The sequence below is a fragment of the Mustela erminea genome, chromosome 2, assembly GCF_009829155.1.
Source record: "Mustela erminea isolate mMusErm1 chromosome 2, mMusErm1.Pri, whole genome shotgun sequence".
Taxonomy (NCBI): Eukaryota; Metazoa; Chordata; class Mammalia; order Carnivora; family Mustelidae; genus Mustela; species Mustela erminea.
Genome location: NC_045615.1, coordinates 47,818,123 through 47,842,069, shown reverse-complemented (window position 1 = coordinate 47,842,069; position 23,947 = coordinate 47,818,123). Strand labels below are relative to the sequence as shown.

Here is a 23,947-nt window from a genome sequence, read left to right as displayed (position 1 = left end):
AAAAAACACTGAAACACATCAAGTGCTTCCTATGTGTCAGCACTAAGTGCTTTACATATTAGTAGATAATTTAATATTCTTAAAAACCATAAGATAACACCAAATGTACTTGGGGAAGTAATTTCTTAACTTTCATATGCTTGGAAGAGCATATGGAAGAGCTTCAGTAAGTCCCAATATAGTGAAAGACAAACATTTGAATCAATAACACTGAATTTGAAAACATTCCTAAGCAATCCCTGGAAGGATCATGTCTTCTTCCATACCTAAAATATGAGCCCTCATCCTTATTCAAGAAGCTATCATTGGGTCTTACAAGCAAGATAAGGAAGTAAAATAAAACGAGGACTCACTTTGCTATTAGAGGAGATTTCTCTTTTTTTAAGAACTTTTTCTTTTTCTTTCTTTTTTTAAACGTTCTCAGATACAAATCACCAGCAAGACCACAAAGCAGATGCTTAACTGTGGAGAGCCTTGGGGGCCCCTGTCTGTGAGCACACAGGAGTGTCTCCGTGTCCCCAGTGAACAGCGCTCCTTAACACACGCTTTAACATGGAGAAGACGCGGCCCTTGCCCTGGACCCCAGGCATTAGAAGGACTTGCTTTTCTTCCACCTGCCTCCAGCTTTATTCCTGTCCGCAGGCCGAAGAGTCTAAGGGACCTTCTAGAACATACTCCAGAATACCAAGGGTCCTGAGATTTCCTATCCAAATGGCTCCAAAACTGCTCCGAGGTCCTTCTCGCTAAGAGACCTTGCCCCGCATATACATGCCGCTAAGCCGAGGAAGGACCAACCAGGGCTGCTGAGTGGGCATGTGGGCATACAGGCGGCCCTCTCCACACACGTGCACCCAGCTCCCCGAAGCGGTAGAAGGGAGTCCGTCTCCCATGCCCTCGCTTTCTGGAAAGGAATTCGCAGCATCAGAAAGGTGACAAAGCTGACTTCACAAGAGTAAGCCAGTGACACCAGACCAACGCCCGCATGGGTCATGCAGACAAAGGCCAGGACAGATGTACTGACCGCTGTACAGAAGGACCGCAGTGGGCTAGAGGAGCAAACTGAAACAGGCTGAGGCCATCTGAGCAGTTCCTAGGAAGGGGCCTTGGACACCTGCTGCCATTCCCAGCCCAGCTCTACGGGGGGTGAGGGGGACAGGTATGTGGGCGGATGGGGGGCAGGGTATCCAAGACACCGGTTTTGACGTCAGCTGCAGTGCTAGGGAGGATGGCAGGGTAGCAACAGGGGGAGGCTGGCGCAGTGTGGGGGGCAAGGCCGTCAGCTGATCGCAGGGAGCCAGTCTAGGGCGGGCGAGAAAAGGGCGGGGCCGCGGCCGACGTCACTGCCGCGGCCGACGTCACCGCCACTTGCCGCATCCGCAAGATCTCGCTGGTGCAGCTCGGGTGCAGGTCTCTGCGGGAGCCACCCTAGACCTCTGCAGCTTCCCCGGTATCATGGCTGACTCGGAAAACCAGGGGCCCGCGGAGCCAAGCCAGGCGGCGGCGGCGGCAGCGGCGGCGGCAGCGGAGGCGGCCGCGGCGGCGGAGGAGGTAATGGCGGAAGGCGGAGCGCAGGGGGGAGACTCTGACAGCGCGGCTGGGGACTCCGACAGCGCGGCCGGTCAGACGGCGGAGGAGCCGCAGACCCCCGCGGAGAATGCACCAAAGCCTAAAAATGACTTTATCGAGAGCCTGCCTAATTCGGTGAAATGCCGAGTCCTGGCCCTCAAAAAGCTGCAGAAGCGATGCGATAAGATAGAAGCCAAATTTGATAAGGAATTTCAGGCTCTGGAAAAAAAGTATAACGACATCTATAAGCCCCTACTTGCCAAGATCCAGGAGCTCACCGGTGAGATGGAGGGGTGTGCATGGACCTTGGAGGGGGAGGAGGAGGACGACGACGAGGAAGAGTACGAAGATGAGGAGGAGGGGGAAGAGGAGGAGGAGGAGGAGGAGGAGGCTGCTGCAGAGGCTGCGGCGGAGGCGGCGGCGGCCAAAGATGAGGGTCCCCACTCTGCAGTGCCTGATGACGCCAAGAAATAAGCGGGGGCAGAGATTGAGGAGGAGAATGACGACGGAAACAAAACCACTATTTTTTTTTTCAATATTGGTGGACTTAATAAGGCTCAGGTTTGGGACCAAAATACAATGTAATCAATTCTGGCGTTCCTACCTAAAATTATAGTAAATTGAAGCAATCAGATCCTGGCCAGCCCGTTTCAAATTTTTCATTTTGAACACAATAAATATATCCAAAGGTGTTGAAGAAAACAAGTTATATTTAAAATGATTTTTTTTCATGATCTCTTCTGCACGGACTGCAATTGAGACTTATTAAGGGTGTCAAGTAGATGTGAAGTAAAGAATGTCACTTTGAAACCTGTTCATTCCACTGTCATCACACTACACACAGAACACCCAGACCAAGACTGAACATGTTCTCAACGCTTAACTCTTCAGTTTCTTTAGTCCGGACATTTTCCAGTGCAGAAAAAACAGAACCCAGAAGAATCTCATCTTTAAGACTTTGCTTTTGTAACCCATCAGCTTTACACTTCGGAGAAGAGTGATGGAATCCTGGAAGCCTGTGATGGAGATCATGACAGTACTGTTTAATGAGGCCTGGAAAACTGCCATTTCAAATTCTAAAGAATGTTCTGAATATTTGAGTTTAAACAAGCAACATGGTTCTGAGAAGGAGGGTGTATAACCTGTATAATACTGTCAACATATGTGTTCGTTATTTACAGTCTCATGTTTATGTGTTCTCTCGGTAGTGTCTATTTACAAAGGTGTAAAAACAACAACAAAAAAACCCCAAATGTTTAAGTATTAAATCCCTTTACCTAGCATTCTAGAAATATTAATTTACTTGAAAAGATGTAGAATGTAGCAAATCCTGTAAAGCATGTATTCAGTGTTATGTAGTTTGATCCTTGTGAAGTCGTCTTTGTCATGTAGCTTTTAGAATGTAGCTGTGAAAATTATCAGAACTCTTCAATGAAGCTAATGTTTGGAAAAAATAAATACTTGAAGAACCAATCCAAGTGTGTGTCCCCACCCCCAGCTCAGAAGTAGAAGGGTTTAAGTTTGCTTGTATTAGCTGTGCCTTCATTATTTTGCTATGTAAATGTGACATATTAAATTAAAAAATGGTGCATATTCAAATTGTACTGCTTGAGGACAGACTGGTATACAGTTAAGGATTTTCAGGAAGGACACGTTAAATGTAAAGACTCTTAGCTTCTTTGTGGGTTTTGAATTTTGTGTGACTCAGTGATCTTAAAAGAAACAAAGTTGTTTACCACTGTAGTGTTAATAAAACAGTATTTTTAAAAAACAAAAGGACTCAAATACTCTGCCTTCTTGCAATCAAATCCCAGCTCTGCCCCTATAAGCAATGAACCTTAGGCAATTCAGTCGGTCTGTTTCAGTTTCTCCTATAAAAGGGGTAGTAAGAGCCCCTTCCTCACAATTATGGAGAAGAGGTCAGTTAACACACAAAGTCTACAGGATAGTATCTGACACACACTCAGTGCTCAAGAAATTTCAGCTATTATTTTATTATTTTTTTATTACACGAAACATAAAGACACTGATTGGAAATTCAATCTTCCCTTCCCAGGTACAAAAAGAGGGGGGATGGACATCATTATATTCTTGTTTATGATTCCTCATCAGAGAAGAATGTCATCTTTAATTTAGAAACAGGAAATTCAATAACCTATCCATTTTGGTTTCCTCAATATAAAATCAGATTTTGATTTCCTCCCAGAAGAGATAAAAGACTTTCAATGTGATATTATGCATATCCAAAAAAAGGCTACTTCAAGTTTATATCTGGGCATCTTGAATGAAGCAAAATAATTTAAAAATTAAGGACCCCACCCTTAAAAATTAAAAACTCAGATGGATTTTCTTCCATTTCTCTTAAGGGTTAAAATTATGCAAACGTGAAATTATGCTGCTTTACCTTAAGGACTGGCAGACAGCTCTGACCTGTTGCTTATTGCAATAGCAGAGTTAAACCTTAATGTACTATTAATCATCATTAGGGCCAGGCAACCAAAAGGGAAAATCAAAATAACGTATTATATAAGAAGTCAATGATTATCTTAATCATTGGATTATCTTCATGGAAGCAAAAACTAATAAAATTCAATATTTTTTATCTCTAGGAATAAGAGACTCCTTTAATATTCTTCTAGGTCTATCTAGTAAAGAAGCAAAAATGAATAAAACAAATAAGGTGTGTAATTATTGGGGAAAAAATTTTTTGCAGGCAGATAGTTATATATAGAAAACCCAAGAGAATCAACTGAAAATTATAGAATAAATCTGAGCAAATGACCAGTTGCCATATAAATATACAAAAACCATTAACTATTTCTAGGTACCAATAATGGTCAAAACACATGGATAGACTTTTCACAATAGAAATATGAAATCAAAATATAAAAAAAAACCTTTAATAAAAAATATGTGTAATCTATGTGAAAAGGAAAAACAAAATCAGAAATTAAAACAGGCTTTTAGATGGTAAGACTAAATACCACAAAAGTGTTAATTCTTCCCAAAGTAACCTTTAATTTATCACACTTCAAATCAAAACCCAAACTGGATATAACTAATCTAATGTCCCCGTGGAAGAATAGCTAAGGAAACTAGCAATATGGGAATAATTCAGATTTCTACCTTAGAATACAGACCTCCCCCCACCTGAAATTTTTTTAAGTGAAGAGAGTACATGATGTATTTATCAATTACTGGATAGGGAAAGGCTGAGATTGGTGATATAAGACCAAAAGAAATAATCAACAGACAGGACAACACAAATAAATACATTATAGAGATTTAAACACAAGCACCCCATTTTTTCAAAAGCAAACAACTGGAAATATAATTTACAATAAATAACAAATGGCAAAGGGTTTAGTGGTCTTAATAAAGAGTACCCACAAACCATATGAAAATCATTTAGTCCCAATACAGAAAGACATAAAGGACACCAGCAGACTGCTTTAAAAAGAAGAAATACTATAGCCCTGTCTGGGGCAGAAAGACACGTCCTGAGAGGGCAGCACCAGGGCTCAGTGAGGTTGGAACACGGGCATTCCCAGCCGAGTGCTCGGACCAGCCGTCTTCCTTCCACTTAGGGCAACACTTTAACTGTGGGGTTTTCTAGCTACCAATCACACCACCGTTGGCCACATTTCCCAGGACACGGGGATGCTTGTGGATGCCCTTCACAATGTCAGGCCGTCTCCACTGTTTCCTAACTGGCTTGATCTTTACCTCTGTTTCCTGCCCTGCTTATTTGATTGTTACTCAGGCAGTCATAAAACCTGCATGTCAACATCTAGCAGGATACCCCGCCTTCAAAGTGGGTCAAACACTATCACTCAGCGTTAATCCATTATATGCTCAAATTTGTCAGCAATGCACAAAATAACTGGCGGGAAGAATAGCAGTATGCATTACACATTCAATTCGGTCTCTGAGAGCATTACACAGGAAAGTGTCGCATCCCGACGCTCACTGCCAAAGCATGACACAGCAGTTCTCCCTGCCTGAGAGTTCACACTCAAGGCAGACACAGACATATTTGCACATGCATACACAGGTACACAAACACTTTTTATTGAAGAGAAATACACAGAACATAAAATTAACCATTTAAATGAACAATTCAGTGGCATTTAGTACATTCACAATATTGTCCATTTCTATCTAATTCACAGGAAAATGCACCAAAGCTGTGTAGAATATGAAAAGTAGCCTAGGTGTGTAAGAAATGCAAAATTTTACAAGTGCAACAGAATTTATTATTTGTTTTCTTTAAGAGAATTTTAGTGCTTATAAGGATTAGGTAAAATGAGTACTCTCATACATTATGATAATATGCAAGTTGATATATAATTCATTAGTGAAATCAATTCAGCAACAACGTCTATCAACCAATTGAAAATGACATACACTAATTCAATTTCACCCTTGGGATCTTATTAAAAAGCAATTTTAAAGGCAAAGAAAGCTTTAGACAAAAGATACTTGACAGGTCTTACTAAAAATAAAGGAAGAGGGGAGAGAAACAAAAGAGAACTTAGAAGCCAAATACCCCGGAGCAAGACAGTAGAACACACACATCCACATGGCAGACTGTGCAGTCATTATTAAGGGTGTCCATGAGGGCTTTGTAATAACATAGTAAATAAGGCGCTGTCTCAAGCAAGGTTTAAAAATTCAGACATATAATTTTATACATTCACAGTATATTTTTAACTATGCCAACCTTGTTTTTTAAACCCCATAGTGTGCCTGAAAGGAAAACGGCAAACTTCTAAGTCATGTCTCTTCCTGGGTTGGGGAGGGGACTCAAGTCCTGGTCTTAGCCTTGAAGGGGAGGGTGCGGACTTCACAGAGCACAAGCTCTCATCTCACTCCCAATGCCTGGCTTTGAATCCTACACTTCTAGCTATGTCACCCTGAACAATTAAGTTGTGCCTCTCTGTGGCCCAGTTTCCGCATCTGTATAGTGGGGAGGATTACATGTGAAGTACTTAGACAAATGTAAGCACTCAAGAAATGTGACTGGCATTTTAGTCATCTGCTATCCTAAAACAGCCCAATGCAAATACAAAAAGATCTTAAAGATTACACCAATAGATTATCTCAAGACATCAACTTGACAAGTCTGTCAGCAGTCCTAACTTCAGGAGATCTTAAGGAACCACAGGTGTCTGTCATGTAGGATTTTTTCCTCAGGTTCTCACTACAGAATCTGGGTGCCCTTTGGAGCACTTACGTTAAGCCTCACACTCCTTACTCGGTGATCTTTTTTTTTTTTAAGGTACTTTTCTACTTTTTTTTTTTTAAAGATTTTATTTATTTATTTGCCAGAGAGGGAGATCACAAGTAGGCAGAGAGGCAGGCAGAGAGAGAGAGGGGGAAGCAGGCTCCCCGCTGAGAAGATAACCCCATGTGGGGCTCCATCTCAAGACCTTGAGATCATGACCTGAACCGAAGGCAGTGGCTTAAACCACTGAGGCACCGAGGTGCCCCACTGGGTGATCTTTTTACTGTTTTTCAATCCCTTTCTTAACGTGGCAGAAATGGGAAAACACATCAATTTTATTTGACTACATTAAATTAAGGTCAATTTGGGGAAACCTCGAATGACATGTGGATTTTTCATTAATAGTAATAACACCACGTTACAGAGTATGAGAAATACTTAACCATGAGTAGTCGTTATTCAGATGTGATTACCAGCTGTGGCAAGAGCTGGCTATGATGTAGCCACCAGCCATCACCTATGGATGTTCTTTTACTTGGATGCTTGTAACTCCTTTGACTATCTGCAGCTCTTGTTCAAGGATAGGATGCAATCTTAAGACCAAATGAAATATAATAGATTACGGATAAAGAATTGGTATCTTTCTGGCATTTTCCTCCAGGGCAGTGGTGATAGCAAATACCTTACTGTTAACTCAGCAAATAACTTTCTGTTAAGAAAGTATCTGTTAAGAAAGTATTGTTAAGCAGTATCTGTATATTCAACTGCCTACAAGTTAAAATCCAGCAGACATTATTCTTATCTTTCAAGTTTTCTTTTTTTAAAAAATGTTTTAATTATTTATTTGACAGAGGGAGACACAGGAAGAGAGGGAAAATAAACAGGGGGAGCGGGAGAGGAGCCTGGGTGGCTCAGTGGGTTAAAGCCTCTGCCTTCGGCTCAGGTCATGGTCCCAGGGTCCTGGGATAGAGCCCCACATCGGGCTCTCTGCTCAGCAAGAAGCCTGCTTCCCCCCTCTCTGCCTGCTTCTTTGCCTACTTGTGATCTCTGTCTGCCGAATAAATAAATAAAATCTTTAAAAAACAAAAAAAAACAGGGAGAGTGGGAGAAGAAGAAGCAGGCCCGATGCAGGACTCAATCCCAGGACCCTGGGATCATGACCTGAGCTGAAGGCAAAAACTTAAGCAAAGGAGTCACCCATGCGCCCCTCATCTAGTTTTCTTAGACCCATCTAAGAAATACCCAAAAAGGACCCCCACCCCCAGTGGTGAGATTATGACATATACTAGACAAAAGGGAAAAGGAGCTGCAATGATTCATCTTTCACAGTTGTATGCAACATTTCTTACCAGGATCTCAGGATGCTTTGCTTATAAGATTTTTGCTTTTGCAGCATAAAAGAAAAAGAAGAGAAATTCACTTGTATCTTCCTAGTTGTCCTTCACCATGACAGTTATACTAAGCAATGCGGCAGTAACCACACAAGGTTCTCAGAAGCTTCTCCAGTAGGTAACTGTGTGACAGAAATAAGGTCTGCCTCCTGTCACAAGTACAAAGGCATGCACAACAGTGCCGAAAACAGCATGGATGAGTTCACTGTGTGCTCAACGAGTGCTAGTGACCCAGAAACGTCAAAACATAAACTTCACCAAAGATAGAAGTTGTTCCACACGCTAATCTCAAACACAGTGTGTTGGCAATCAAAACAGGAGCCCGCCATCATCCTCTGCCTGGCAAGTTTTAAAACTACGGCTCTCTCTATTGTACAAAGACTTGAAAACTTTTGAAGCTACTTTTTGGAAGTAATGGTAACAAAGGAGCTTCATAATACAAGTTAAAGAATGACGGGGGCTCCCTTCTCTTTATTCTCTTGAATTTAAGTACTGCCTTTCTTTTAAGGAAACTGTGTGTCATCAGAACATCCTTACTGAAAATGTGTTGTAGGAGCAGCCCCGAAGTCAATTAGTGGCCAACAACTGCAAAGTAAGAGAAAAGGAGCCCACATGTTTTTAAAGATTTATTTATTTATTAGGGAGAGAGAGAAAGCATGCACACACACACACACACACACACACATACACACACCACACACGAGAAGAGGAGAGGGAGAAACCTGAGCAGACTCTGTGCTGAGCACGGAGCCCAACACAGGCCTCAATCTCATGATTCTGAGATCACAACCCAAGCCAAAACCAAGAGTCAGATGCTCAGCTGACTGTGCCACCCAAGCATTTCCCCAACACGCCTTTTAAACAAAAGCATGCTCTTCCACACTGATTCTGAGCACTACTTGGGGTTAAGCACTGTCCATGAGTGTGCAGCAGCAGATGGTGTCAGCAGCAGATATAAACAGTGGAGAAGGAAAAGAAGATGAGAAAACAATGTCTGCCAGGAACCAACTTCTATCCCATAACTCCTGAGCTCACAAACAGTGGCTTCTTACTACCTGCTGAATGAAGTCTAAATTTCTCTATTTACCAAAGACTTCTACAATGTAACCCCCAAGGCTAAACGAGTGTGGGTCCTCCAAATGAAGCTTCCCCTGGCAAAGCCCCCAACCAGTACCCACACGCCACACACACTCACTCACTGTTCTCTCCCTGATACAACAACCAAGATTTAGCCATCACTCTATGGAGCGGCTTTCACTGTTCACTGTGGTCTTTGTCGCTACTTTCTGTTATCCAACAGGTAGGTAGGTTTCGCAACCTAACTCTATGCCATATCTGACCTCCTGGGTCTACGTGTCCAAGCTGCTATCCCTGAACTCTTCGGATTCAACCCCCAATTCAGTCTATTTCACTTTTGAAGTATGGCTGCACATGACAACAGCTTACACCCTAAGGAGACCGTGTTTTATCTCAGTATTCCTGAACACGTTATCTCCCAACTATTCAGTCAATTCAACTGATGATTCAAAAAAATATCTATTGAATAAGGAGAGGCAGTGAGAGTTATAGGGAAGGAGAAGCAGAGACAGGAAGAGAAAAAAACTCAGACCCAGAAAGAGAGAGGGAAAAAAGCAGAGACAAAAAGTACTCTAATGGAAATGCTTTTATAAAGATAAGAAGGAGTTGTAAGTCCCAAGAACTGCTTCAAGTGAAGACTACATCACAAAGGGCCTTCGACTGCACTGGGTCACTGTGCCACTCAGTGTACCAAACACACAGAGCTCTCTGAGGACTCACCACCATACAAAGACATTCTGAATGTTCCCTTCCTTGGGCCACAGGCCTAGCCCTTTGGCAGCTTCCACAAAATCATGCACACGTTATCTTGTCTGAAACTTGATGCAAAAGCTCAGATATCCTTTGAGAACTAAAGGCAGATATGTACATATATACCTGATAAAACAATCATCAAAACTACAAGAGAAACCTTCTGTGCCAAAAATCCACTCTATGATCCACCATACATTTCCCTATTCTAAAAAAAAAAAAAAATCAGACTACAAGGAATATATAAGCCTGTTCTTATGTGAAAAAATAAATAGATCATTTACTGTGAACAAAGTATCAATGTTATTCAGATAAAGACAGGATGATACATTTAGCTCCAAGGGATTCTTTTTTTTTTTTTTTTTCCCCTCCAAGAGATTCTTATTAGGGCTTGACTGGAACACCTGCTTGTCACGAGACTAATCTCTTTATTAGGTTCCTAGAATCAAGGTAATTCCATCATCTGAAACCATTTTTGTTGGGCACTTACTTTCCCCAAAGCTGAGGCTCCCTGCATAGTCTGGAAGGTTTACATGACAAAGAGGGTTACTGAATGTTACATTAGACCTCACAGTCTTCAGGTTGTCTTTAAAAATGTGCAAGGACGCAGGAAGAGGTTTGTCCGTTTTTCTAGATCTGCAACAGTCATCTCCTGAATCTAGGCCTAGTGTCTCCTCTAATATGAAAAATTAATTACAATCTACAAATTCTTGCTCTCTTACCCTTGCCTCCTCTGCAGCAGGGATTAAGATTTAACATCAATCTCTGTCTTAAAAGTGTAAATGCAGAGAAATAAAGTAGCAACATCTGCAAGGGTCTGGGGTCAGGACTAACCTGTTATCCTTGCACACAGTTACTTTGTCTCCCCCAGGTATCAGCTTCTTCTGTTCAACCACTCCATAGCTTTCTCGACAAATCTATATGTAAGGAGAAAAAAAGAGATGTTTCAATTCTGTTTACCACCTATCCTTTTAGACTCCAAATGACTGAGAGAAGCTTTAGGAACAAATGTAGCTTAATCACTACTTCTTACATAGGAAATTCTTGGGAAAAGAGAACCTGATTCAGAAAACATTACCACCTTAACAAGATATCCTGTGTTTTAAGACATGCAGTTGCCAATAAATGCAAGCAAAGAGAAAATGATACGAACTCTAGAAATCTATGTATCAAGAGTAAAGAAGACTAATATTTCATAATGTTAAGTTCACAGATGAATCATTCATTCATTTATTCAACAAATTTACTTAACTCCTTTAACAATCAAGACACTATAACTAAAATAAAATTTTTTCAGAGAAGACCCTGAATTTATTCTTTGATTTGGAAAACAACTGTATGTTCATTACAACTTGTGAGCATGATGAAAGGGAATGCCACAATCAGAAGGAAACTGTGGAAATCCTTACCGTGAAATTGAGACAGAAAGTCTCCTCAATATCTTCCCCGGGGTAATCTAAAAGTTCTTGAAGACTCCTAATAGAGAAAGAATAGAGAAAGGAAAAGAGAGGCAAGTTAGACATGGTAATAATGTTTCTACTTTAGTTATATATCTAGAATCTGTGTAAGGAAAAACTAAAAGAAGATTCTAGGATAAACATAAATCCAGACTGACAGAAAAGTGTTTATACCTTAAAAAGAAATATGACAAGGGCACCTGGGTGGCTCAGTTGGGGCAGTATCCAACTCTTGGTTTGGGCTCAGGTCATGATCTCAGGGTCATGAGATCAAGCCCACACCAGGCTCCACACTTAGCATGGAATCTGCTTTTCCCTCTCCTTCTGCTCCTCCCCCTGCTCTCTCCACCCCTGCTCTAAAAGAAATACATAAAATATTTTAAAAGGGGGGGAAAAAGTATGGCAGTAGACCTGTAAGACATTTGTTAATTATACTCTTCCCACTGCCAAGACTTACTAGATTTATGAAGAAGTTCACATAGATTTATATCTGACACACTGGTGTTCTTTTAACTGTGGTATTGCTTGGAAGTCAAAATATAAGGACACGGTACTCCAGTGGCCCTAGAGAATGTCTTTACCCACATGCATCAGAATAATCCTCCCATCATAAGAAAGCCACAAAGTCACCTCTATCCACTTAGGAATCTTAACTGGCTGACTTGTTAATGCAAGGGGCTCTGTAGGGTAAAGATACTCTATTACCTGACATACTAAAGAACACAAACAGGCCCTCTGAAAACAAGAATATGTTTATACCAACAATGATCATATCCTAGCTTTCAAGAGAATACCTTCTTGTAAGAAGGCCTCATTCACACTTTCTTCTTCAGTGAGCTCCGGGTCCAGTTTCATCAAAAGTTTCCCAGGAAGAAAGTTCTTAGCATGGAATTTAAATCCACCACCGGTTAAACCAGCCAGAATCATTACTTCAAAAATATGCTCAGCCAGGCTGGCAAAGGGGAATCACACACACTTCAACCACTCTCTGGCTTTCTTTAGTTACCCCGAAAATTAACACTGCCAGAGTCTCCTCTGCTGTTTTCCAATATTCCTTCTAAACGTTCTCTTCCCTCTGTGTTCCCACCCCTCCCATCCTTCCTGGTTTTTCAGTACTGGTGTCCTACACAGGTGGTGTGGCTCTCCCTTCCAGAGGGAACATCAGAAATGGCCCTTTCTCTATCTCCATCTTAATATTGGTACTCATTCTCCATAAAAAGGGCTATTGCTTCTTGTTGAAGCCAAAAGGATTATACTGTTTACAGAAATCCAAGGGTATGGTGTTTTTTATATATCTGATGGCACCTAAAATCAAGGCAGAAAAACTCAGAATCAAAGGGGTTTTCAGAGCCAGAAAGAGAATAACATAAAAATATGGCTCCGCTACTCTGGAGAACAGTCTGGCAGTTCCTCATAAAACTAAACCCAGAGCTACCATATGGCCCCAGCCATCCCACTCCTAGGTAGCCACCCAAGAGGAATGAAGACTTACATCCACACAAAAACCTGTGCAAGAATGTCCATAGTGGCATTATCTATGCCAGCCAAAAAGGGGAACAACTAATGAACGGATGAACACAGGGTCATCAATATCCACTAATGGATTATTATTTGGCAACAAAGAGAAATTCATTACTGACACATGTTGCAAAACAGATGAACCCTGAAAACATGCTGCCTCAAAGAAGCCAGACACAAAAGACCACGTGTTGTATGATTCCATTTATATGAAATATTCAGACTAGGCAAGTCTACACAGAAAGGAGATCAGTTGTTGTCTAGGGCTTGCGGATGAGGGGACTGGGAATGACAACTAAAGAGTACCAGGTTTCATTTTCGTACAATAAAAATCTTCTAAAATTGTTGTGATAGCTACACAACTCTGAACATACTAGAAGTCGCTGAATTGTAGACTTCAAGTAGGTGGATTGTATGGTATGTGAATTATATCTCAATTAAAATTTTTTAAAATACTCCCTTTTTAGTACTTGCTCCCTCTGTATTTCCAGACCCTGAGAGTCTCCACTCTTTGTTTTTGTACAGGACAAGGAAGAGTGAGATTTTTTTGTACCCCTGGGCACCCACAGCCTCCCTTTTCCTTTGCCTCCTCTGCTATAGGCAATGCCTCAAGTGAGTAGCAGCCCATTTACATTGTAAGAGTCTAGCCATATGGTCTGATAATGTGGTATTTTCAACCCTGAATCCCTGTGGCACAGGCACAGCCAGAGCAGTTCCCCATCTTTCAGCTTCGTACCTTCCTTCAGTGGGTGAGAGCTCCTTTAGATCTTCCAAGCCAGGCTTTACATTCAATAACTTCTTGTAGAGAGCCAGCGGAAAGTGGAGATCAACCACAGTGGAGTTGTAGATGGCTAGTCCACATGTTATGCCAATCAAGTGGAACCAGTTGTGCTCTACAAAACACTTTTCAGTATGTATGCAAACGTGTTAAAAATTTTAAAAAAGGAATGCACGGCTTGCAGCCCTCAAAACACTGCCATTTACCTCAGAATATCTTCCATATAAAATAAAGACCTCATTAATTCTTACTTATCTTCTGAGGCAGAGAAACACCCTGCAATACCACCAAAACCCATAACCTAGACGAAGTCAAGCAGTTACGGCTCATCTAACGACACAGAGAAGAGCATATAATCTTCTAGAGCAAGGCTATCCAACAGGACTTTCTACACTGACGTGAACAGTCTATGCTATGCCGTGCCATCATCCCCCAGCCCACTAGCTCCAACGACTGAGCACCTGACATGTGGCTAGCACAATTTTGGAAAGAAATCTTCAATATTATTTAATTTTAACTAAGTAAAATTTAAATTTAAATACCTACATGCGGCTAATGGCTGCTTTTTTAGAACAGTACAGCTCTAGGAAGAAAACTCCACTGGAAAAAAAGAACTAAATTATAGTCTACTTAAAATTAGATGCCATTTGAAGCTTAACTCTCCTACTGAATTTTCAAAAATAACATGTGTGCCTGTATTTGTGTAAGTGTTCACACACATACCATATTATTAAAGTAAGATGTACCTATCACTTTCCACATGTCATAAAACTCACTTCTGTATCACAGTGTTCATATTTTTACCCTTCAAAGAATAACAAAACCTGGATCTTACCTACCAGAAAGAGAAATGGGGGGTAGGGGGTGACAAAATACATGGGATCTTGTCAATGAGTCAAAAATAAAGATGAGCTACATTATTCAGACTGTTGGAATTATCTTTGTTATGCTCCCCTTTGTAAAGTCAGAAGTCAGGGGACTGGTCTGACCAAAAAAAGAAAGTCTAACACAATCCTTCCGTTTAACTGCAATATCACTAACTTACCGTATCTGAAAACCACAAAAGATTTGAATCCTGATAGTAGGTAAACATTCCGTAGATAGGATTCAAAAGTTCTTTTAACAGTAAAAGAAAGAACTCCTTTGTGACACCACCAGCATCCACCGCTTCTTCACCATCAAAGATTACCTTAAAATAATGAAAGTAAAATTAATACTTCAGGGAAATCTTTGATGTTTAATCTTTTTTTTTTTTTTTTTTGGCAAACTCTCCAAAGTCAGAACAAAGAAAGAAATATATAACAGAGAATACGCTGATGCAATGAAAACTACAAGGTGTACTTGCTGATTATTAACAAAGCACTTACAGACCCACAAAATTTCTACTAGTACTCCAAGGAATACAAAGGAGGTCAGAAGTTTACCATATGTCCAGGGAAAGTTTACCATCTATTTCGGGGAGTAAGGCAAACAAAATAATCAACTGGAGAATATGCTTTTTTCTTTTTTTTTTTCTTGAAGATTTTATTTATTTGAGAGAAAGAGAGGGCATGAGCAGGGGTGGGTGGGGGAAGAGGGAGAAGCAGACTCCCCACTGGGCAGGGAGTCCCATGTGGGACTCAATCCCAGGACCCCGGGATCATGAACTGAGCCAAAGGCAGATGCTTAACTACTGAGCCACGCAGGCACCCCTATATTTTATTTTCCAAGAGTCAAATACATTGAGGGGTAAATGTTCTGGTGCATAGAGAAAAGCAAAAGATTAAACTGAGTAAAGGAACACTTTCTGGAAGAAATCTCTTTCTGTGGGGCTCTTGAAGGAACTGATGCATATGAAGGAAGGAGAGCATCCTAAGGAGGCAGACTTGGGTTCTGTAAGGGGCTATAACCAGACCTATAGAGGGCATCCTGGCCCCATAAGGATCATCACAGTGACAGCTACAGCAAACCAACAAATGAGATTTATTGCAAGTCTGTTACATGCCAGTATTTAAACTCTATTATCCTAATCAGAACAGCCTCATGTGTAGAGACTACTATTATCAGCCCCATTTTACAGGTAAGGGCTCAGACACAGCAAAAAAATAGCATTAGAAAAAGTGTATCCTTGTGTCTGAGTTCCACACTTCTGAAAGCGTGGACAGGAGCAAAGGTGAGGACAAACACTAGGACTTCGATTGTGCAGATGTCACCAGGAGACTTAGAAGAGTCTCATCAGAATTACTGATTGAAAACAGGGGGCAGAGGGAGGCCCCTCTCTTTGCAGTATCAAAAATCTAGCCCAGAAATTCCAGGGAGAACTCCCAGGCAGATGCAGGATACTGATGCCACTCAGGGGCTGTTCTAGAAAGGGTGACAATAGCGTGGAGATCGTCAGTTTCCTACTTAAACTATCATCAGTTTCCTACTTAAACTACCTTTTGGAAACTAGAGTTTACAACAGGAATGGCGACAGAGATCTGGAAATCATCTGAAGGGAAAGATAAAGGGCTTAAAAAAAACCCACTTCAGATAATTCATTAAATATTAATCGAACACCTATTTGGTATCAAGCATTATGCTAAGCGCCCTGGGAATACAGTAAGTAGTAATACGAACACGCACAGTCTATGAGGAGAGAAAAAGTTTTAATTCAGTAATTTCAGGGTACTAAGAGTAACTATCATGATCAGTCAACAGCTTCCCAGACAATTTCACTACCTTTCCATTCTACTTTTTCCCTTCTTTCTCTTTTCTTTCTCCCCGATCCGGGCCTTGGTGGGGAATTCTAAGGTATGTATATTAATTTCCAAGGGCCCTGAAATATGTAGCACCAAGAGTGGTCACTGAGCAAACATGAACAGATGGAGAGCCGAAGATGGAGTCTGTCTTGTTAGCACTCCTGGCCCGTCTATTCCATTTACCATCTCTTTCTCTTCAATATTTGACAACCAAAACCTTCCTGACTAGAGAGTGTCACCTAGTCTTGCTCTTGCTTGCTTGTTTCTGGAGAGCTGGAGCTGGTACACCCAAGACGGCGGACAAAGAAAGCCCTATAATCCCTCAAGTAATCCACTGGCATTCTTATCTGATGTTATGTTGAGATGTTCTGCTCCACGATTTGACAGAAGGAGGTGATCAAATTCTTGTAAAACGGATGAAAGAAATCATGAATGGCAGCTATACTCCACAATTTTAATAGTAAGACCTCTGCTGTTTCTTCAACACTGTTTAATGAAAACCCTGGAAGATAGTTACAGGAATAAAATGAAGGGCTCACTTTGAGAGGCTTTTTCAGGTCAATATCAGAATGAATGCTCAGCTCTCTTAAGGCATCTCCAACGAGATTGTTCCTGCGAACATGAAGGACGAGGAAGGGGCTTCTGGCCAGCAGAGGCTCCAAGGTGAGAAGCATGAAGACATTCTGCAGGTTCGCTCCATTGACTGCCACCTGGAACAGCACACCCAAGAACACAATTACACAGACAGCAAGAGACGGACAGACAGAGAGAGAGAGGGATGAATGAAGGGATATACTCACCAACAATAAGAATGGGTAGATTTGGATTATTAATTCACAAATGTCTTAGTAAGCTTATCAAAACCAATTATATTTTATAATAGAAGTGTATATTTAAAATAAATTAAATCTCTGTAACTTCAGTTTTTATTCAATAAAGAATTACTAAGCTCCATTTAATTATTGCCCCAGCTCTACACCAGGGCAGCAAACTATGGACTGCAGACCAAACCGAGCCTGTTCCCTGTTTTTGTATAGCTCTTGAAATAACAATGTTTTTTTCATTTTTAAATGATTGGGGGGGGGAAGGGGGGAAAAAAACTTCACATGTAAAAATTATATAAAATTCAAATGTCAGTGTACAGAAAATTGTATTAGAAAAACATCATGCTCATTCATCTACTTACTGTCAATCACTGCTTTCCATGTTACAACATGAAATAGCTGAATAGTCGAGATAGACTACATGGCCCATGAAGACTAAAATACTTACTATATGGCCCTTTACGAAAATGCTTGCCAATCCCAGATCCAGGTAAACATGCATTCATGCAGAGGTGTTACATTCAACATAAAATTGCTGAAAAAATTTATAGTAGTTCTAAAAAGTTATAAGGAAAGTTACAAGCTAAACAGACTCTTTCCCGTTAGTAAAAGTTACAATGGAATGCTTAGGATGAAGAGAACACCGTAAGAAGAGGAAATCATTTTTAAAATGTGATACCTGCATCTGTAGTTCAGCATCGGTTTGTAACATTTTGGTCTTGGCTTGGGCATCAAAGATGAAAGGGTAGGAACAAAGTGTGACAGTATCCTAGAATAAAACATATTATTGGCAAATATTACAGTGTTCCACAGAGAATACTGCTGGAAAAATATAGAATTAAATGAAAAATGGATGATTTACCTGTATTATAGATGGTCTAGCCTTCTGTATAAAGAAAAATAAAAAGTCTCTTACTTGGATTGCAAAACCTGAAATTTCTAACCCCTGCAAATATAAAATATAAATAACAAAACATATAACCAATCTCTGCCCAGGCATCCTTTGGATGGCTGACTGGATTTTTGATGGAAAAGAGCAGATGTTTTGATGGGTACAGACTAAGAAAAAAATATGAAACTAATTCTAAAAAATTTTCAAGGACCTTTAAAGACCATTTCATTGACTCCATAATTTACAGCATTAACGGAATGTTCTTTTATAAGAAATCAAATTCCAAAACAGGAACTTTACAACCTTGACTTCAGATATTAATTTTATTGGGTAAAATGGATGATGCAGACTGCATTGTATTTGGTGTCATATTTCATCTTCTTACACACACACACATACACACACAAACACACACTGTACGACTAGGAGAAAACAAGTATTTGGAAGCCTGTCCCTGACTCAGCACTTAGACTAGTGGTTGGCCTGTAGAAGATAGTCCATCAATATGTGAATAAATCTAAATAAAATTCTGAGGACGGGAATAACAATAAATAATAAAAATCACAAATGAAACATATCAACAAGGTTTGTTACCATTTACCAAAAAAAAAAAAAAAAAAAGTTTTTTTTTTCTGGAAGTTGTTAGGTTATGTGACAAACATTATTGATTGATTTAATCGAAACAAAAACGTCAACAATATACACTCTGTTGATCAGCAGTATTTCTCAGACAGAAAACTGCAGGCTTACTCTGAGATCTGAAAGTGCTCTATGAATTTTTAAAAATTCTGTGAGTTTTTAAAAATAATATCCTAAAAAAAATTCATGAAAATGCATTCTGAACAACCTCCTTAAGATGATTTCCATTTATTTTAATGATTGCCCTGGCGTCACATTATATATGCTTAATTGTCCAAGGGTAAAGAAAAAGAAGAAAAGCAGCCTTCCTCTGTAAGTGATGCATTTGCGCCCAGGAAAAGGCCAGGAACAGTCTTGGCCCACTGCATGAAAGAATGTTTAATAGCTTCTGAAAAGAGAATAGAGCTGAGTCATCCCAGGGCCGGCAGGCTGCGGGAATTCAGGCACCAAGGCCTGACAGACAGCTGGCAGTTCCTCCCCACAATGCAGTGGGTTTCAATAAGATGTTTTTGCTGTCACATTTCATCATAAGGCTAATCTGCATTTTACTGATTATAGAGTTTTGTCTGCATTTAATTTATAGATTTGGTTGGCTCTATAATTGTTAAAGGCTACTAAATAAGAAGGGTTTAACTACCTCCTTTTGTGTTTCTGTATATTTCGATGAAATCATTTAATAGCAATTTTCACTAAAATCCATCCATTTTCATTAAAATTATCCTATATATAGGAACCTATATAAAGGTTCCTTTAGAGATCTTGGAACATTTCTCTAGACTAAGAAACCCTAACTGTGAGTGGATTCCAGTCCAGTGAGACAAGATAAGGAATTAGGCATATATAATCCAGACTAATTTAGCTCATTCTCATACCTACATTTCTAATTATTTGGAATTTAAAAATTGAAATCACTAAAAAAAAAAAAAAGGAAAAAAAGGCCACATACCATAAAACAGCCCTTCACAAAGTGACCTTCTAGTCTAGGTACCTGAAAAAGGTAGAAGCATCCTAGGGAAGTGGGTTTAAAAGCGGTAGCAAATTTGCAACAACATGGATGGAACTAGAGGGTATTATGCTTAGCGAAATAAGTCAAGCGGAGAAAGACAACTATCCTATGATCTCCCTGATATGAGGAAGGGGAGATGCAACGTGGGAGATTTGGAGGGTAGGAGAAGAATCAATGAAACAAGATGGGATTGGGAGGGAGACAAACTGTAAGTGACTCTTAATCTCACAAAACAAACTGAAGGTTGCCGGGGGAGGGGGGTAGCGAGAGGGTGGTGGGGTTATGGACATTGGGGAGGGTATGTGCTTTGGTGAGTGCTGTGAAGTGTGTAAACCTGGCGATTCACAGACCTGTACCCCTGGGGCTAATAATACATTATATGTTTATAAAAAAATTTTAATAATTTAAAAAAAAAGCGGTGGCAATATTCAGAACTATGGTTATTTGCTTATTCTCAAGGGACAAAAAAGATCTTTAACGTGTGTGGTCTATAAAGCAAGATAAAGTTTTGAAATCTTCAAATGTAAAAGTGACTGGGAGAGAAGTGACCAGAGTGACCACAAGAACGGCTGTGGGCATTACAGCACTGCAGCAGACCGAGTCTTCTTAAATACGGGTGTTTTTGCTGGCCAGTACAGTTATTTCAGACCTTAGCTGGCAGCTGTCTGAAGGTCCCAGCTCACTCCAGGCCCGCTGCTGTTCTCGGACCATGCTGCTGCCCTCTTGCTGCAAGTCCCAGCACGAGCCCACCCAGGCCTCCTCCAACATCTACCTCCTCAGTCCTAGTCCCTCCCACAGCCCCTCACCTGACCTCCTTACCCCTGCAAGAACCCAGTTTGGGAAGTAGGCAGATGTCTCTTCTGCAGGAGGGAAGGAGTTAAATGGAGGGCAAGGTCACCACCCTCTCCTGGAGCGGTATTGGGGTTTGGTCTGTTGCCTCCCAAGAAATCCAGAACTGCCTTGGTTAGGAGCAAGAGCCAAGGCCAGAGAGCTGATGGTCCGTGAGACCCTCCCCCAACCAGGGGAGGATCACAGTGCCAGCTCTAAAGAAGGCAAAGGAAGGCTATTCAGTCAAAAGAAGGAACAGAACGGTATGGTCTACTTCTTTGAAAAATTTTTAAAGTTTTACCCGTTTATTCTAGAGAGAGAGAGCACAAGCGCCAGTGTGGGGGAGGGGAAGAGGGAGAGAGAATCTCAAGCAGACTCGCTGCTTAGCGCAGAGCCAGCCACAGAGCTCGAAGACCCAAGAGCATGACATAAGCCGAAATCAAGAGCCAGCCACCTTACCGACTGAGCCACCCAGGCATCCCTATGAAGGTCTGTTTATCCATAAAAGGTCTATAATTTTTTATAAGTCTATGGGTTTTTGAATCTGAAATACAATCATTTAATTTCACTGATTTTTATTCTGTAAATGCTATTTTAGAAATGCTGTTAATCCCGGCATTTCTGTATTACAGGAAATGAGTGTTCAAACAGCAGCGTTAGAATTTTGCTCTACAGCTGCTCTCCCTAACGTAGGTAGGAGCGTGAGCGTGAACTGGTAAGATACGCGACCCTCTTGGGGAGGAAGCTACCTGTCCTGGGCCATCCACCGCCCCAGAATGAGTGTGACAAATATAAAAGTAGCAAAGTACTGGTAACGGATCATACTTCAAGTGCTCCTGCTTGAGATGGGATTAGACTGTGACCTTATTTCATTTTCAAAAGTATATTAAACAGAAGCATGGAATAAGTACATGGTGCAGAAGTGGGAAATTGGGAATACCCTTTTCTCCTTTTTTAAATTCGAAATCCACATTTCCTAAGTGTGGCTGTGGCTGGCTGGGGACAGGAGGTACTGTACAAACACCTGCAGCACAAGGAGAAGACAGCTCACTCAGGGCCTTAGGGCCTGCCACCGGGCATTTCTGTCCCTACCACAGACAAGTCTGGCTTCCCTGCATTACAGCTTGATGCTAAATGAACAAGTGGCCTTGTCTCGCCCATGCACAACACAGTACCTAGAGCCAGACCGCTGCCCCATGTGACATATCCAGCAAGATGTCAAGTCAGTTCTTGTGTTTACTTGGGAAGCATTTACTTTGTCGCTCACTTTCTCCCTCCCGCTGCCCTCTAGGGCAGCCCGCGAAGCCACTTGTTCTATGTGCTCTTTGGTTTTCAAGTGTAGAAGATGGCAGTTTATGAACTGAAAGAACCAAACCACTACCACCTCTTCTTTAAAATGAGCGAAAATCAGGGCCCCTGGGCAGCTCCATTGGTTAAGTCTTAGGGTCCTGAAATGGAGCCCCATATCAGGCTCCACACTCAGCACAGAGTCTACTTGTCCCTCTCCCTCTGCTCCTTCCTCTGCTCTCTCTCTCTCTCTCTGGAATAAATTAAAATAAATCTTTAAAATGAGCAAAAATCAGCCACTCTAGAATGTTCCCTTTGTGCTCCATTGCCCTTTCCACACAAGAGCAACACAGCTTTGTAACACCTTTTTTCACTGCTGCCTCTTCACTGACTACCCCACAGAGGCAACCACCACATGCTACACGTTTGCATCCCCAGTGACCAGCACACCACAGGTGTGCTGTGACACACCTGTGACACACCACACGTGCGCCAGAGCTGCTTACTGAGAACTAGTCAGTGAGGGTTTATTATATGCCACACACTGAGCACTCTGCCAAGTAAAACCTTTCCATGCTTTCTCCAGCTAATTCTCACTAGACCATCATAATTCTCATTTACAAACAAGGACACCAGGACTGTAGGAATTAAGCAACTTGCCTAAGGAGACAGAGCTGGTATGCCACCTTTGAGATCTGAACCCAGTTCTTTTTGACTAGAGCATGTGCTCTGAACTATACACTGGACTGCCTCAGCTACTACCACACTAAAACATTTGACACACAACGCCATTTATTGTGGTGTACACACACACACACATGCATGCACACACACATACACACACACAGGAATATTATCCAGCCATAAAAAAGGAAATCCTGCCATTTACAAAAACATGCGTGAACCTGAAGGGCATTATGCCAAGTAAAATGAGCCAGACAGCGAAAGACAGATACTACATGGCATCACCTCTACGTGGAATCTAAAAGAAAGCCAGAGTTGCTCACTTAAGTACTGTCATTCACAGACTGCTATCATGATCATCTACATTTCTAACACTAGCAACTTCTTTTTCGGTGGCAAAGAGAACTAGGGTTCATTAGAAGTATTTTAGTCAAGATCCAGTCGCAGAAAGGGAAGATTCAAAGTCAGAAGAACTGGCTTTTATGAAGCTAGCTAAATTGCTTAAACAGTTGGAAGAACTGTTTAACTTCTGTGGGCCTCCAATTCCTTACCTAGAAACAAAAGAGCCTAAATAGGGGCACCTGGGTGGTTCAATGGGTTAAAGCCTCTGCCTTCGGCTCAGGTCATGATCCTGGGGTCCTGGAATCGAGCCCCAAATCGGGCTCTCTGCTCAGTGGGAAGCCAGCTTCCTCCTCTCTCTCTGCCTGCCTCCCTGCCTACTTGTGATCTCTGTCAAATAAATAAATAAAATATTAAAAAAAAAAAAAACAACCATGTAACTGGGTGATGGACACTGGGGAGGGATGTGTTGTACTGAGCACTGGGTAGTAAGACTGATCAGGCACAGCCTTACCCCCGACACAAATACCAAAGTATATGTGATTTGTATGCTAATTAAGTGAATTTAAATTTTAAAAACACATTATTGTCTCTAGCACTGATCATCTCTTATTTGACAAACCAAATAATCTTCTACGTTAAATAAACCTCTTCATACACCTTGCTATTAGAGACCATTACTGACCTCCAAAAACACTACAGGGAAAATACTGTCTCAACATTGGTGATGGATCTGTTCAACTGGCAAGGACTCACATCAAATATATCTGCTGCACATGACTTCACTAAGTACAGTGACCACATCTTCATTCTATTTCCTGACATAACTCCAATTTACACACACGCCACAGAGGAGAGGTCGGTCCTCAACACCCTGGCAGAGATCCCAGGCCAGTGTGCAATCAAACTGGGCACTCCTTCCCAAGTCATGGTGGCAGGCAGGAATCTGCAGTCCTGTGGGCGG

The 23,947-nt window shown here is 41.2% G+C and overlaps 2 protein-coding genes across 6 annotated transcripts in view; one reads left to right on the top strand and one right to left on the bottom strand.

Annotated features, from left to right (window-relative positions):
- The window catches only part of HERC3 (HECT and RLD domain containing E3 ubiquitin protein ligase 3), a 122,926-nt gene that overhangs the window by 18,946 nt on the left and 80,033 nt on the right, over positions 1-23,947 (bottom strand). For all 5 annotated transcript variants that reach the window (XM_032332864.1, XM_032332865.1, XM_032332866.1 and 2 more), the window contains 7 exons: positions 18,171-18,194; positions 17,988-18,077; positions 17,024-17,194; positions 14,810-14,953; positions 13,723-13,889; positions 11,421-11,487; positions 10,846-10,928 (listed from right to left, as the gene is read on the bottom strand). In XM_032332864.1, the coding sequence (XP_032188755.1) occupies positions 10,846-10,928; positions 11,421-11,487; positions 13,723-13,889; positions 14,810-14,953; positions 17,024-17,194; positions 17,988-18,077; positions 18,171-18,194 (746 nt within the window). The remainder of the gene's footprint in view (positions 1-10,845; positions 10,929-11,420; positions 11,488-13,722; positions 13,890-14,809; positions 14,954-17,023; positions 17,195-17,987; positions 18,078-18,170; positions 18,195-23,947) is intronic.
- NAP1L5 (nucleosome assembly protein 1 like 5) lies at positions 1,251-3,280 on the top strand. The gene has a single exon (XM_032332869.1). The coding sequence runs from the start codon at positions 1,453-1,455 to the stop codon at positions 2,038-2,040; it is 588 nt and encodes a 195-aa protein (XP_032188760.1). The 5' UTR covers positions 1,251-1,452; the 3' UTR covers positions 2,041-3,280.